This window comes from Danaus plexippus, chromosome 17 (genome assembly GCF_018135715.1).
Source record: "Danaus plexippus chromosome 17, MEX_DaPlex, whole genome shotgun sequence".
Taxonomy (NCBI): domain Eukaryota; kingdom Metazoa; phylum Arthropoda; class Insecta; order Lepidoptera; family Nymphalidae; genus Danaus; species Danaus plexippus.
This window is the reverse complement of record NC_083548.1, coordinates 3,338,990-3,353,904: the sequence shown is the minus strand read 5'-3', so window position 1 is coordinate 3,353,904 and position 14,915 is coordinate 3,338,990. Positions and strand designations below refer to the sequence as shown.

General features: G+C 32.1%; 1 protein-coding gene and 1 long non-coding RNA gene across 4 annotated transcripts; both read left to right on the top strand.

The window, feature by feature from the left end:
- The first annotated feature begins 443 nt into the window (after nucleotides 1-443).
- Nucleotides 444-4,322, top strand: LOC116771572 (uncharacterized). 2 transcript variants are annotated; one of them, XM_032663459.2, is made up of 8 exons: nucleotides 444-532; nucleotides 663-1,177; nucleotides 1,386-1,503; nucleotides 1,618-2,284; nucleotides 2,419-2,611; nucleotides 2,682-2,753; nucleotides 2,846-2,882; nucleotides 2,956-4,322. In XM_032663459.2, the coding sequence occupies exons 4-8, from the start codon at nucleotides 1,729-1,731 to the stop codon at nucleotides 3,913-3,915; spliced, it is 1,818 nt and encodes a 605-aa protein (XP_032519350.2). In that variant the 5' UTR covers nucleotides 444-532; nucleotides 663-1,177; nucleotides 1,386-1,503; nucleotides 1,618-1,728; the 3' UTR covers nucleotides 3,916-4,322. The 2 variants fall into 2 exon arrangements, with proteins under 2 accessions (XP_032519350.2, XP_032519349.2); XM_032663458.2 differs by having other exon boundaries at nucleotides 2,950-4,322.
- A 5,141-nt stretch (nucleotides 4,323-9,463) lies between these two features.
- Nucleotides 9,464-13,602, top strand: LOC116771297 (uncharacterized). 2 transcript variants are annotated; one of them, XR_004353589.2, is made up of 3 exons: nucleotides 9,464-9,633; nucleotides 12,033-12,080; nucleotides 12,566-13,602. It is a non-coding gene; the product is annotated as an uncharacterized LOC116771297 (long non-coding RNA). The 2 variants fall into 2 exon arrangements; XR_009752978.1 differs by lacking the exon at nucleotides 9,464-9,633 and adding an exon at nucleotides 10,423-10,711.
- Nucleotides 13,603-14,915: the final 1,313 nt, after the last annotated feature.

The window sequence follows — 14,915 nt, the reverse complement described above, 5'->3', positions numbered from 1 at the left end:
AGACCACAAAGAATGGGACGACAGAGGATATGAACATGTCGCGCCGAAATATTTAGATGAACCGGATGCAAAATATTTTGGAGGAGCGGAAAGACAGGACATGGATCGCTCCGAGTCTTTATATAGAGGACAAAGACGTTACGACGACACTGAAAAAGCAAATTTGATGCATAAAATAAGAAGTTCTGAAGTCGGACACCAACCGGCCTTTACGTAAATATTAAAACTACACTTCATTTACATTAAATTGTCTCTATTGACGAAATTGAAAACAATTTATGCCACACGTTTCAGTGACAAAGAAGCGGATAAAAAACAAGCGTTTACAATGACTTGCGAGCGAGTCCATGAAAGGTATTGGAACTTTGTTAATGACACATTCCTCCCACTGAATGAATTTATATCTAAATTGTGTAATAGATACGAGCCGTGTTTCGCGGGTTGTGCCGCCGTGACCTGTGACAACCCTCGTGAGAGACTGCATCCCTGCTACCCCTTTTGTGAGCCGGGGTGCATCTGCATTCAACCATATGTAAGAGACGACAGAACACACAAATGCGTCCTACCGGAAGAATGCTCAAAGTATAAAGACTTGTACCTAATTGCTCTTTATTTACCATTTAGATGTTTAATAATTTTTGAGAATAATAATGTATTTCCAGAGGCCTAAAAGGGATACCAGACCTCGGCGATGATACGTAGAAAATGAACAAGCAAAATGGAACTTTCAATTGTTCCTACTCATCTTTAAATATTTTCGTATTTTTTAAATATATAATAAAAATAAAAGGTTCATATTCATGAGTGATATTTTCTTCCAAAACATTTAAGCCAAATGATACTTTTATTAAAAAAAATAGACACAGAAATAAATCATTTATTTGTTTTGCTGTTCCACATTGTTTTACTACCAATAAGTACAAAAGAGGCAGAACTATTGTTTTCCGTCGCCTATCGCCTAGTTTTCACGTTACTTATACTGAAATACAACGTTTTTATCGACATAAAATATTTTTTGGTAAAAAAATTATTAAAAATATAGTATAATATACTGAATATTTAAAACCAATGGTTTGATATTTCCCGTGTTTGAGAAACACACAAATGTGGAACTTACTGATCTTGTTACTGGCTTTTTTTTTACTACAACGTTTTGTTATAGCGGACTCAACGTATGGTATGTAATAAATAATTTTATTATTTTCTTTATTCACTTGTTTCGTGGCGTGAATGGAAGTTGTTTTTTGGAAATAGGTACTCAATCGAAATTGATGCGAGCGTTTCTTTAAATGTGCTCCAAATATCTTGGCAACATTTATTTCACATAAAAACTTGAAGTTGTATTTGAAATTTAAAATAAAAATCATAGTTTTTTTTTCTTTAAGAATGCGGAGAGCACGGCAGATTCGAATACTGCATCGATGAAATACCGGGCTGCGTCATCGGCTGTCATTGTCATCCCGGATATTATTTTGATACAGATACAAAAATATGCGAACCTAAGTATTGATATTTAATGTATACTTCTTTATTATATGTGTAATCTTTATTAAGTTTCAATTTGTTAAATATAATTCCAATAAAATGATTGTTAATTTTTTAATATGTTGCTTATAGTTCTAAGTTATTGGAACACCACAGGCGACATTATGTCGGTGAACCGACGAGGGTTCAGATTGATATTACTCCTCCTGATACACCCTACATCGAAAAACTACTACCAAAAATATGAATAGCCATGTCAATGAAATAGCGAAAGACGCCGACGACTTGGGTGACTGGTTGTATAATCAGTTTTTTAAAACAATAGAAAGCCAAGTTGTTAACAATACAAATCAAAAAGAAACATTAACAAGGCGTAGTGGATCTAATTACAAGATGAAGAAACCAAAGCGAACGAATAAATGGAGTAAGGGAAAAAAGAAATACAGGAAAAGAAGCAGAAATAAGAAATCGAAAAAGAACTTACTGCGTATTAATGAGAATGATAGTTTATTCGATATTGATTCGAGCTCGAGCTCCGATTCCAGCGGATCCAGTTCAGCATCAGTTTCGTCTGATGAATTCCAAGAGAAAGAAGACGTTCATGAAAACGAAAATGAACACGGACATAAAAAGATCGTCATGATTAACAAGAAACCAAAACCGCCTTTACCGAGCTTTATCTTTTTGCCAAATATAGATACATCGTTTTATCCTCCCATAGGACTACCGCCGCCACCAATAGTTCCCATGTATCCGATGGTTCCAGTACCTCCGGTTGTTCCATTACTGCCTATTCCAGGTTAGTAATTATTGCGATAGCTTTTATGACAGTTCTTTATTTACACAACTAATAAACAAAAAGGAATATTTATAAGAATAACTCGTCCTTAGTAAAAAGTGAACTAGACTAATAACTCAATGAATATTTTTCAGATAACTGTGAAACCACGTCTTTGTCTTCGACCACTAATGACGTCACAACAAAATCTATGGATACCTCAAAAACTACAGTGGATGAAACTACAGATACTGCTCCACAAGAAACAGAAACCGAGGCTGGACAAACGGAGTCTGCTGCTACGGAGATTACTAAAACAGACACAGAAACACCTAAACCAGATGCGCTGTAAATAACAACTTCTTTATAGAGCTAAAGAAAAATATGTCTTCCATAATTTAAACCGTTTCATTTTCAGTCGAGTATTACAACGCCAAAAAAAAAGAAAAAACCCTGGGCAACGTATTAAAAATCAGCAAATAAAACTTGGGTAATATTAAATATACAATAATATTACATATACAATGTTTAAACATCATTCAAATGAACTAAAAACAGCAATAACATTTTAATTTTTCACAGGTTAAATAAATTGAAGCCGAACGGACGTCAAAAAATTGTACGGTATTAAAGCATTGGCACTAAAATATGTTTTTATAATATATATTTATTCATAATTTTAACAGTTACAGCGGCTTCAAGCGAAAGCAAAGAAACCACCAAAGGTTGTGACGGACGAAGTCCATAAAAAAATAAAGAAAACACCATTCATGAATGACGACGCTGAGGTTCCTTTCCTCGACAATACAATACCAGTTGATGCTAACAACAACGACATGCAATACAATCCGTGGCAAGAAGACCCTTCGTCTGTACCTGACAATGTTGATTTCAAGTACATCACAGAACTCATACATCGAGTTGATCTAAAAAATAAAACAAACGATCTGCTACCGCCCATCGAATACAATCCTTTGGACAGTATTGAAGTCTATAAGCCGAAGAGGAATAAAAATTATTATCAGTATTACGATACTCCTCTGAATGCATTCGAAAAACGAAGATCGAATCGCAACAATGAAAAACTAACTGACGATTCATATTATACCAACTTGGGCAGACAAATTGCAACCATGATAAGGGGCATTGACGCACAGAATAAACAAGCGAACATTGAAATGGAAAAAGCTAACGACAAATTCAAAACTGATCCATACTACAATAAAAATTCAGCTCAATCGTTTTGGGAACGATCCGTCAGATCGCCACTGACATTCCTCAACGCGAATAGAAACAAGTTTGAATATTTAAAGAAAAGTAACGAAATACTTTTCAACATTGAAAATAGGGTAGAAATTATGGCATCCACAGCACCAGCGCTGAGTTTACGAGAAATAGAAAATATCGTAAAAGCAATGGAAGCAGCCAAAATGGATATACAACAGAAAGAAAGCAATGTTGGAGATAAAGTGTCGTCAAATAAGAACCTTGATATAAAACTGTGGCCTCCGGAGTTTAAAATATCTGGAAAATTAAACAGACCGGAATTAATGAAAAAAGACGATGATAACAATGAAGTCAAAGACATCGTAAACAATAACCAAGCAGATAATGATAAAACTCTTCGCGTGCAAAATGTTCAAAAGTTTTAAACTTACCTAATCAAAATCTGATGGAAAATAATCAGCGTGCGAGACAAATGCCTGAAATAAAATTGATAAAAAATCCGTCCGTCGGGAACACATATTTCGCAAGCAATCCTCTGAATTATAATCAACTACGCTACGGAGTCGCTAATCAGAGACAAACTAAAGCCGGCGCTCTCCCACAGAAACCTTCGGCACAGCTTTTGTTAGAAAATGAAATGAATCCTTTGTTTTTAAAACACAGAAAGTATTTCCAAGATAATAATAATAATAATGCTTTTAGTAATAACAGAGAGCTGGCTCAGTACAGCCGAGCTTCTTTGATATCGGAACCCTCATATTTTCACCATGAAATAAATCATTTTGATTATTTCTAGAAACCTAAATAGGAATATATAATATATATCTTATAACAAATAAAATTGTTATAAAATTGTTTACAAAAATAACTTTAAAATAAATTTCTTAGATAGAATTAACCAAATCTGGGCTATTACTTGTATCTGCTTCCATCCACACACCCTAATAGTTTAGTAAATCTATGTATTAGTAAGTTTTATAATCCGTCCAGTAAATAGGGATAAGTGTAAGAAATAGTTCAGCTTGAAACTGATCTGCCAAAGTTCAGATAGCTATTAGCTGATATACAAGTATACCTAGATCCTGTTATAGTAAAAGTAATTAATTTAGTTATTCCTTAGCAGGATTAAAACGGAACACGAAATGATTAAACTTCCTCAAACTTATAATTCTTCTATCAATTTATTTTGCTATTAATGTATTATTTCAAGAATCGTGTGAAAAAATCAAAAGCGAACACAATCCTTTGAATATAATTATATTTTAAACTATATAAAAACTTCAACCTAAACATTATCAATACAAATATTTACATCATTCCAAGAGACTTGTTTAATTGAATAGAAATGACATTGAAACCATGTGAATTGGTCCCATCAAGCTCGTCATATAGGGACCCGTGAAAAAAGTAACATGTATCGTGATACGGAGACGGGCTTACAAATAGGGTCTTAATTTATTTGACTCGTATCGAGAGAGCGTTTCCAATTTTCATATTTTCCGAGATGGTACGCCGCCCTGTGAGATAGGTGCAAAACTAGCGATATTTTCATGAAAAGTAATTGATTCCATAATATATAACGTTTCTTGTTCTAATATTTTATTTTATATGTTTTACTTTTCTTAGATTCGAATGTACAATACAATATATTCAGCAAAAAGGGTACGCGAGATACTTTCTTAAAGACTGCTACCAGTAATAAGGGTAATAGAATGAAACGATATCTGCGGAGCTAAAGTACTGAACAAGTTACATGTTTGCTCAGCGACGTCTCCCACTGCCGATCTTAGTGAGTACCAACCTTAGAGTTCTTTAAGTAAGCTTTGTACGAAAAAATTTTGGCTGCTCTATAACCATTGACGGTTTTGTTGTCTTTTTGCGTTTATTACTTTACTGAACTCTTCAATGCATACCGATAATTTGTTACTTCACCATCCCTTTGTTTTCAGTGATACAACTTGCTAAATATTTCCCAAAGGTGCTCTAATAGCAAAAAACTCAAATCAAGCCTGCAATCTCGGAAACACTTCAAGAATTGACTATAAAAAGTGTAAATAAAAAACAACTGCTTTTATGTTTGTAACATTCACTTAAAATATGTCTGAAAGAAAACTTTCCATTTATTATTAATAGGTTTTTTTAACCAGTAATATATTTGTTTAGGGTTAAGTCTCCAGCGGCCGCAATATAACCACCAAAACAATTTTGGTTCCATACGTTCAAAGTTCCGAACCAAGCGACGGCGGTTGCCCCCAAGTTCGCTTTTACTAATGAATTCGTTCCCGGATCAAATCCTCTAACAAATTAGGATTAGATGAGGGACCTACTGTTTTTAGGTCAAATCGCAAATGTTAGTTCGACGGAAATCCCGATTCTGTAGTCATTACAGACGCGCGACCCTTACTTATTAGTTTGGGACACCGGCCACCTGATAAACAATGAAGAATTAACTTTAAAATTGGATCCTTACACAATCAAAATAACATGACATATATTGAGAATACTATTTATTGTCCTTTGTAGTAAATAATAAACGGTATTGTTGAAACATTACTACTAAACTTCAAACAAGCATCTATAAATTTGTCCGACATACTTTATACTATTACTTTCTTCCAAAAAGCCAACAATCCTGTTAAATAAATAAAGGAAAAAGTCAAAAATCGAAGAAGAAACATTTCGCCTGACATGCGGATAATATTGTTAGGTGTTGTGGATCACTGACGTTTGGTCCCCACGGAGACGAGAGACCACAAAGTTCTTGAATTATGTTCCTGACACAAAAACATCCTCGTTACAGAGAATATATCGACAGCTATAATAATCACATTTGTTATTTAAACAACAAATATTAAAACCAAATATTTTTTAAATATATATTATATGTAAAGGAAGGAGATATCATATAATAAATTAAGATTGTCGCTATGCGGAACTATGAAATTGTATTTTCATTGAATTGCAAGCCACCGGAGATACCGGCCGTGTTTTTCTGGAAAATGAAACTTGCCTTCGGAATACGAAGCGACAAGATGGAACATCGAATCGAAAACTGTTTATTTTATTACAGCCGGAGCTGTGTGAACTGGACGGACCTCCAGCTAAACTGCCGCAACCCCAATTAGAGACGTACTTCAACATTTCCTATTACACGCTCGTGCGGCATTTGTAATTTTGGAAAGAGATTGTAAGGGTTTATACCTTCTGAACGAGTTACTGTTATATACATAGGAACTAATGTAACGTATTCTATGACAAAGTTCATAATAAAGTAAAATCATACTTATTTATATTGTAACAGATGAAGTTTTATGTTTATTTATGAATTCAGACATACAATACTTTCTTACGCAATAGGAGTTGCTTTGATTGTAGTATATATTAATAAGAAATTAGTAATGTTGGTTAAACTAAATGCTTAGAATCACAATAAGCAATACGGAACACAACAGATGGTTCCGTTTCATTAATAAAATATGAATCTAACAGTCTTTCACGCTAGATTAACTACTAATTACACTTTGTAAGGATTTCCTTGATTCAAAATAAAGATCAAAATAAAAAATATTCTTCTGTGATTCGGAATAACTGGCTAATGTTGAGAAATTTCGAAAGATTAGAGCGTTTCTTCTAGATAATACAAATATTATTAAAATTTCAGAACAGACAGACGCCGTTGCTTGTTCACGCGTAAGTACCTACAGTTTATAGTTTTTTTTCTTTTATTAACATGTCTCTGTGAGTTTTATGTTTTGTACCGTATTATTTCAATGCTACACTCATACAACTTGCCGCCAAATCATATCACACCCTACAATAAGCACATATTTTCCCTTACCCCGGGTGTCTGACCCGCAATTGAATTCCGTCTGTCTGCCTTTTTTAATGGATTTAGAATATTATCTGAAAATCATATGATTGAATGTGAATTGAAATTTATAAGTTATAACTATGTTTTCATAAATCAGATTTATTTTTTGATTTATGCTAAAATTCTCTCAAAATTCTTGTTTTCCAGCTGCAAGTTTTCTTCGCCAAGTTAAACATTGTCGGTTTCAATATTCTGTCTACTTGGATAAGATATACACATTATGAATACAAGACTTAAAGAGTATTACTCTTCCGATGGCAACTTGTACTAAGCCACCTCTAATACCTATAAGTATTCTAACGTCAACCAGTCTGTTTCAAGGTGTTTCAGTCCTAAAACATATCATGTATAATTTTCAACCACAATTTATGAATGTATATTGACTTTAACTTTTAAGTATGATATTATAAACTCGTACTTAGGATATTGGTTTCGAGGTCGCGTGACCGCAATATCAATATAAAAAAATGTCTTGACGATTCTTACTATTCAAATCTTCTAAAGAATTTCACTTTTTCTTTTCATTTGTTTTTTAAATGAGACAATGACATTTCAGATTTACGTAAAAGTAAAATATCTACTTACCATTCTCTCTCGATAACAGTAGGTACGTCATTTTTATTATGTTGGTAGATTTAAACTAATCGCAAAAAAAATTGTTGAAAATTTTGTGTGGTGTTAAAATTTAAGAAATTTTAAGAACTGTATACTAATTACATAATTAGTATACAGTTCTTTGCCTAGTGTATGTGTATAAGTATAATGTATATAAGAATATATACAGCAGATCCTAATATAACAAAACCAGAGAAGAGATACTTAGAAGTTATTTAATTTCCGCAAATTCCATAGTTATAAAACCTTGCCATAGTTAATTTATTAGATATTTTTAATATGCTTATACAATTTTTTTCCTTACATATATAATATGCCTATACACAAGGCATTCCATTCCAATAATTATAGGTAATGTACATATGAAAATGAGTAATTTCTATGCACAGACGGATGGAAGCAGTTACTGCGGGCTGTTCAAATGTGTAAACTTTACCCGCCCGGAAAATTTGAATTTTTCCGCTTTTACCTGCCTTATAAATCAAGTGCAAAGTCGTCCTAAGCTCTCAGAAATCGTGTTTTGAAACATTTTAAAATTCAAATTATAGGGCGCTACGAGTGAGAACTCATATTACGGGAGGAATCATTTAAATTTTGAGGATAATATCCTTCTATGTAACTACTGAGGATATTTACGTGTTATTATATTATAAAAGAAGGGAAAATAAAAAGAAAGAGTTGAAAGTAAGGAGTCACGATTATTTTAATGGAAGAATTGTATTGAGAATTTAAAATATTTTATATAAAGTTAGTGGTACGCTTTCATCTTTGGTTAAGTTTTTACGTAGGTACTTCCCCCTCAAGTCTAATTAAGCTTTTTTAAAACATAAATTTAATTATTAGTAATTAATTGTTAAAAATGCCTATAACTTGTCTTTTATCGTTATCACTAATTACTTAATCTTAAAAGTTTTAAGAAATAATATTTTTAATATAAATAAAGAATATTTACCGTGTAAAGAAAAGAGTTAATTTAAAACCGCTTTTATTTTCCCCAGGAGCGACATCTCTCACAGCCAATAAAAACAAATTGTAAAACTACAGCATTTAAAACCAAACAGTATTACAATATCCCAAAAGAGGGCACTAGTTGTCTTTGTCTAATTGTAAGTCCATACATATAGATGGCGTCCTTCTTTAAGTATGCCTATATTATGACAGTTCTTTTAATTCTGTTAATATTTTAAGGATTATTCACAATGGATGTTTTGCTGTCATAGTAAAAATGAAAAAAGTCAAGATACCTAATCATCTTTGCAAGGTTATTGCTTATGAATTAATTCCTTACATAAAGTAAAACAAAATAAACCTTTAGAATTTTTAAAGATTATAATATTGGAATACAGGCTCTCTCCTGACTAAGGTGTTATTCAATTCATTTTAATTTCCACAAAAACCCTCCAGAAGTGAGAATAGAAAAGTAAAAATACGTATGAAAAAATAAATACATATATAATATAATACACTACGGTTTCCATTGAGATTGTGATTGCGCAGTGGCGCGTTTTGTAGAAAGATACGTCACAGTCAACCCTCCCGTCACTCTGAACGGCCGTTACGTTAATAAGAAATAATAAAAGTGTTTGTTTTGACGCAGAGCTATCAGCTAACCTCGATATATTGATTAAAAGCTCTCTCAAATCATAAAAAACTGAAGGTAAAACTGCATGATTCAACGAAAATCATCTCTTTGACATATTCATTTTTATATCGAAACATCATCAGCACGATTCCATTTCTGTTTCCATGTACCTCTTCTGTAATCATGATTAGTCTAGCTCTGTCCTACACAGAGAGATATCGCTATCCATAAAACATTACGCAACAACGGGTTCCCGCAGTGCGATGAAGCCGTCTCATTTGCTGGATCGTCTAGGATCGAGGTCGCAGCCCTTTTCATTCTTGAGCTGAAACAAATTGTTATATTACATTTATAAAACAAAACTATTCTTTGTTTGCTTCTTATTATTTTTTACTAAAGCGACAATCTGTGTACGTTAATATGACATACTATTTTATTTTAAATACAGTAGCATTATCATTTCATTTTCATTATAAAATATTTAAATGTTATGTATATTTTATCTGTCTCCTCAATTATACAGTTATAATAAATTCATTTATTTTATCGCCACCTTTTAAAAACCATATACTTATATCTTTATATACAATAATAATGACATAGTTCACTCTAACCAATACAATTTAATATATTAATTGCTAAATGTTTTTATTTGGAGAGAAAACTATAAAATATTTCAGAACTGTACAAACAGACCAAATCAGCCCTTTTAATGACTACAGCTGACCCATTTAGAGAAATCACAATAAAATATACTTCAGATTTTAATTAAGGACGCGTCTTAAGAGTAATAACAGAACCATTAAAAAAAAATAAAAAAAGATATTTATCTTTTTTTTTTAATAAAATTTATCTTAAATGAACCGTTTTTAAATATCTTTTCTTAGTATATAAAATGAAACGACACTTACGAAATCAATCGATTCCGCAAAAGAAACTTTACCAAAATGACATAAAACTATAGACGGAACTCTATCAAAACAAGTTTCCTAAAAATCATTGCGATCTTTCGTTCAAATCTGTCGGAACTTTGTAGCGGGCTGTCGAGTCACGCGCTCCGCTGCCCCCATAACTAATACGTATTTTTATTTTCGTGTGAACTATTTTAAAGTTTGTGTATTAATGTATTTATATGCGAACATTTTTAAATAAGGTAAGTTTATTACATAATAAACATTTCTATATTGTACACAGACCACAGTACACTCCAAGCCTAAAAGTTTAAAACAATCAACAGATTAAAAATTTCGTTAGCTGTAAAGAACAACGTTTTCTGACTAGTAATTTTTCAGCACATGTTTTAGTTTAATTAATATAAATCTTTATATATTTAAAGTCATGTCACGTCACGTAACGCGGTGTGTGTATGTTTATGTAGCAAACAGTAACTAGGTCACCGAGCATCACCCGCCCACAGCTCTGGGTCATTGACCTACATATAAACATACCGCCCTCCATTACATCTAATATAGTTTAAAAACGGTTTGCTGACGTCACAAAAATATGGAACTTACAGCTTAAAGCATAAGTAATGATCTCAGAAATATAGCTATGTATATTTAAAACTTAATCATTTTTGTACATTTGTCCCATGATGTCTTCAAATCATTCGCCACACGTGTTTCATACTTTACACCTACTCGCACATCTTACAGTCAACAAGCTCGAGTCTTACATAATATTTTGTTGGTAATGTTTGTTTTGTACTGACTTGACACACTCTCAACAAAAACTATTCCGTAACACGTAAAATACAACATCATTATACAATATCTTTTTAGAAAACAACTACCGACGGAAATTTGAATCATTAATAGACTTAAATGACAACAATAATTAAAAAATGTTTAACAAATTGATAAAAAATATTTTAATATCATTATAGAATTGTATTTTAATGATTTTTTTTATATTTTGATTCAATGATTGGCATAACAAGACCACCTTGGTCATAGTTATGGCACATATATGAGTTGTAATTCTAAATTGATTGTGTAATGTAGGCCACGGCCGACGAGCCCAATACACAATGTAACGTTACCAATTGATAGAGTTGAGATAGCGTTAATATATTTTAAAACGTATGTACATATGTAGGTATGTTAAATTTCATTGGATTCATACAATAGTACACAAATAATGTAGAGTTAAACAGAATTTAAACAGCTGAACTCTAGTACCTTTTGTGCGAGTTCGTGTGTCAACTAAAGATTGATAATTTAATTGTTTTTATTACTGAATTCTTTATGACGAAGATACAGAAAAACTGGTTTGTGACGTTTTGGTCGACGAAACAAGACCAGCTAGGGTTACAGAGTGGACCTCATTAAGCCGGTGATGTTAGAGACACCTTCACACTAAACTATAAACTGTAACGAAACGTGTCTGAAACGTCGTCTCTCAACCATTTATTTCTTGGTTTAAAAAAATATTCTGCTGTATTAATTACTGTCATATGTTAAATGTTTGTTTAGAAGACATCACACCGAGGAACCAGTGACCTGTGACATTTAAACATCACTGTAAGTAACTATTGTTAAATAATAAACCTATCGTAAAACGCGTCCCCTAGTTAGTACAGAAATAAATCATTAATATTGTTATTGTTATTTTTTATTTATTACAATACAAGTTTTAGTATTTTTAGAAATAAATTACACTTAGTGAATAGTGAAAAATTTTAACTTTAAGTTAGCTGCTCGTAAAAACACCAGTATCAACGTTATTTTTATGGATCTTTTAAAAAAAAAAATTGCGACCGTAATATTCATATGTAAGGCAGTGAAATTGTGAATGCTCACGGTGCAACCTAAGGAGTATTGATTGGTTTAATCCTAGCGTGCGGGCATTAGTGTCTGGGCTAAAGGTTAATTGTTACCCAGCCTCAATATGTAGGGTATTCATACAAAGGTTACTTTATCAAGTGAACGACATTTACAGAAACTATTATCTTAGTTTAATTACGTTAATGAGGAAATAATACTAATATCGATTTGTTTCCTTACAGATGACTTCACCGGCAATCAGCAAATCACCTGAAAAACAAAAATCAGACAGCAAGTCTCCAGCTCACTCGACAACAAACACCGAGCCGCCACCTTCACATGCTGATGGCCCCTCGACATCGTCTGCTCCGCCGTCTGATCCGTTCAGCTGGTGTAGGATCTTCAAGCTTGCTGATCTTATGATGAAACAAGGATGTTAGAAGATTCGAGATGAACTGCTCCTTTATGAAATGGAATTTAGAAAATAAATAAGTATTAACATTTAAAATCCATGTAAAGTTAATAGCTTTTTAACAGTTTTATTAATTGGAAACAATAAGTTAACTAAACCAATAACTTCGGTTGGATAAACTGATTGATTTAAATTCTTTATCAATGTCAATATATAAATTATATTTTGAATATTTTTCTGATTTATAATATAGGTAAGAACTTTACTTGTTAAATATATATAGTTGTTAGGTACAGATGACGTAGATACCTTAGGTATATAAATACATACCTATAAATAATTCCATGAATAGAAAGGCAATAAACTAGATGTTCTAGAGAATAGATTTAGTTGAGACAAACATTAATTATACAAAGCGATTTGTCTCCAAGTTTCTCATTAAATATCAGAATACGAATTAGAATAGAATGAATAGGAAAACATATGTTCGTTATTAATGACAATATGATAGCAATTAAAATATAATGCAGAAAGCATTTATTTCTCTACGTTTGAAATAAAGTTATTGTAGCACTAGTCACGTGATAGAGAAGTTATAAACTAGGCGTAATAATTAGTACCATAATGTTATATTTACTAACTACTTCGATGACAAAAATATAAAGGTTTCCTCAAATAAAACAACGTTTATTCCACATCGATTTTCCCTATCTCCTAATTCCGTCAACGTTCAGGTATGGTCCTACCTTCGTGATAGTTATGTTATCAAAACACATGTGTTATATAAATATAAATGAAATAACTGTCCAAAGAAAATATATTATTTATGTGAAAATTTAAATTTCGAATATATTGTATTGTTATCAACTGAGTCTTGTTTTATTTCATTTTAAAACTGTCCACTGCGGTTGTATGGTGGAAAGGAACATATTATAAGGAAAAAGTCGATAGTTAAATATATGAATACTTATCAATAACATTTCGGCGTTAGTTATATAACTATATACGGTACGTTTCACGGCCATCCAGAGGTTCCAGGAAAACTATAATCTTAAAATATAAGAATTGCATAATTAAAACTTATGTCCTGTTGCAATGTCATCTTTTGCTGCATCATGTATCTTCTGGTATCAAGTGTCATGGCCAGATAATCCTTTTACAGAGTCAACAACGTCATTCGTTATACCATATTTTATCCATACAACTCTGTTTCCCCGACCATGTTCGTTAAATTGTTCATGTTTCGCGTACATAATACGTTGATATAAATCTTTCAAACCAGCACAATACAACTGCTTTAACTAGCGTAGGTACTTCTTTATTTTTCAGCGTTGCCTTTATTTAATGTACTTTTACATAAATAATTTATATCCTGCTAATAAAGTTTGGTTTTGTGACGTCACATTAAAATTTAAAATAATAAACGCAGTTTAGAAATGAAATAAAAATAAGTAAAAATGAAAATAGCTGTTTTCTGTCGATTATTTTAAATACATACATAAATTTTAAAATATGTGACGTCACATCAGGAGGGGGGGGGGGTATAAAAATGTGACAACCTGTGACAAGGATGGGGGAGGGGTTCGAAAGTCCTAAAATTCGTGAGACGTACTTTATAGATGGCCCCTTACTAAAATAATTACTGTTATTGGTTACATATTTATATTAAAATATTACCCATATTTTAAATATAATAACTAAATATCAGCATATTATAAAATTAAATGTAGTTCTTTATATATTGTATTCTCAGCTATCAACGGTGCAGTGTGTACAGTTAATAGGTACCTATTTATATATTCACAATCGATCCGTGCCAAGACGTGCACGCTATACAGTTTGGGATTTATTCAGTCCATACCGTCATAGTGACATAAACATCAAATAGCACTTCTTCTTCAAGAAGTGTTGCTTATGTTAACATATAGTAGACTAAAAAGGAAATAATACTTCAGGTTTACTTATAAAAAAACATATCCGGGGTATTTCTCTATAGCAACATCGGGCGAATGTCTCTCACCAAATCGGTCTAGCAGAAAACAGTCCTCAAATCTAGATCTAAGCTTCTCAAAAACTTGCTGACTCCTTAACCGATTCTTCCATAATTTCATTATTTAAAAGAACAATTGTAGTTAGTTTATCTTCACAGAAAAAAATCCGTTGGAGTGAAATCAGGACTA

What these genes read in the sequence shown, in the direction of transcription:
- LOC116771572 (XM_032663458.2), top strand. Translation starts at nt 1,729, where the DNA reads ATGAATAGCCATGTCAATGAAATAGCGAAAGACGCCGACGACTTGGGT. An exon ending in TCCATTACTGCCTATTCCAG is followed by an intron (nt 2,285 to 2,418) that starts GTTAGTAATTAT and finishes AATATTTTTCAG; the next exon opens with ATAACTGTGAAACCACGTCT. An exon ending in ACACCTAAACCAGATGCGCT is followed by an intron (nt 2,612 to 2,681) that starts GTAAATAACAAC and finishes TTTCATTTTCAG; the next exon opens with TCGAGTATTACAACGCCAAA.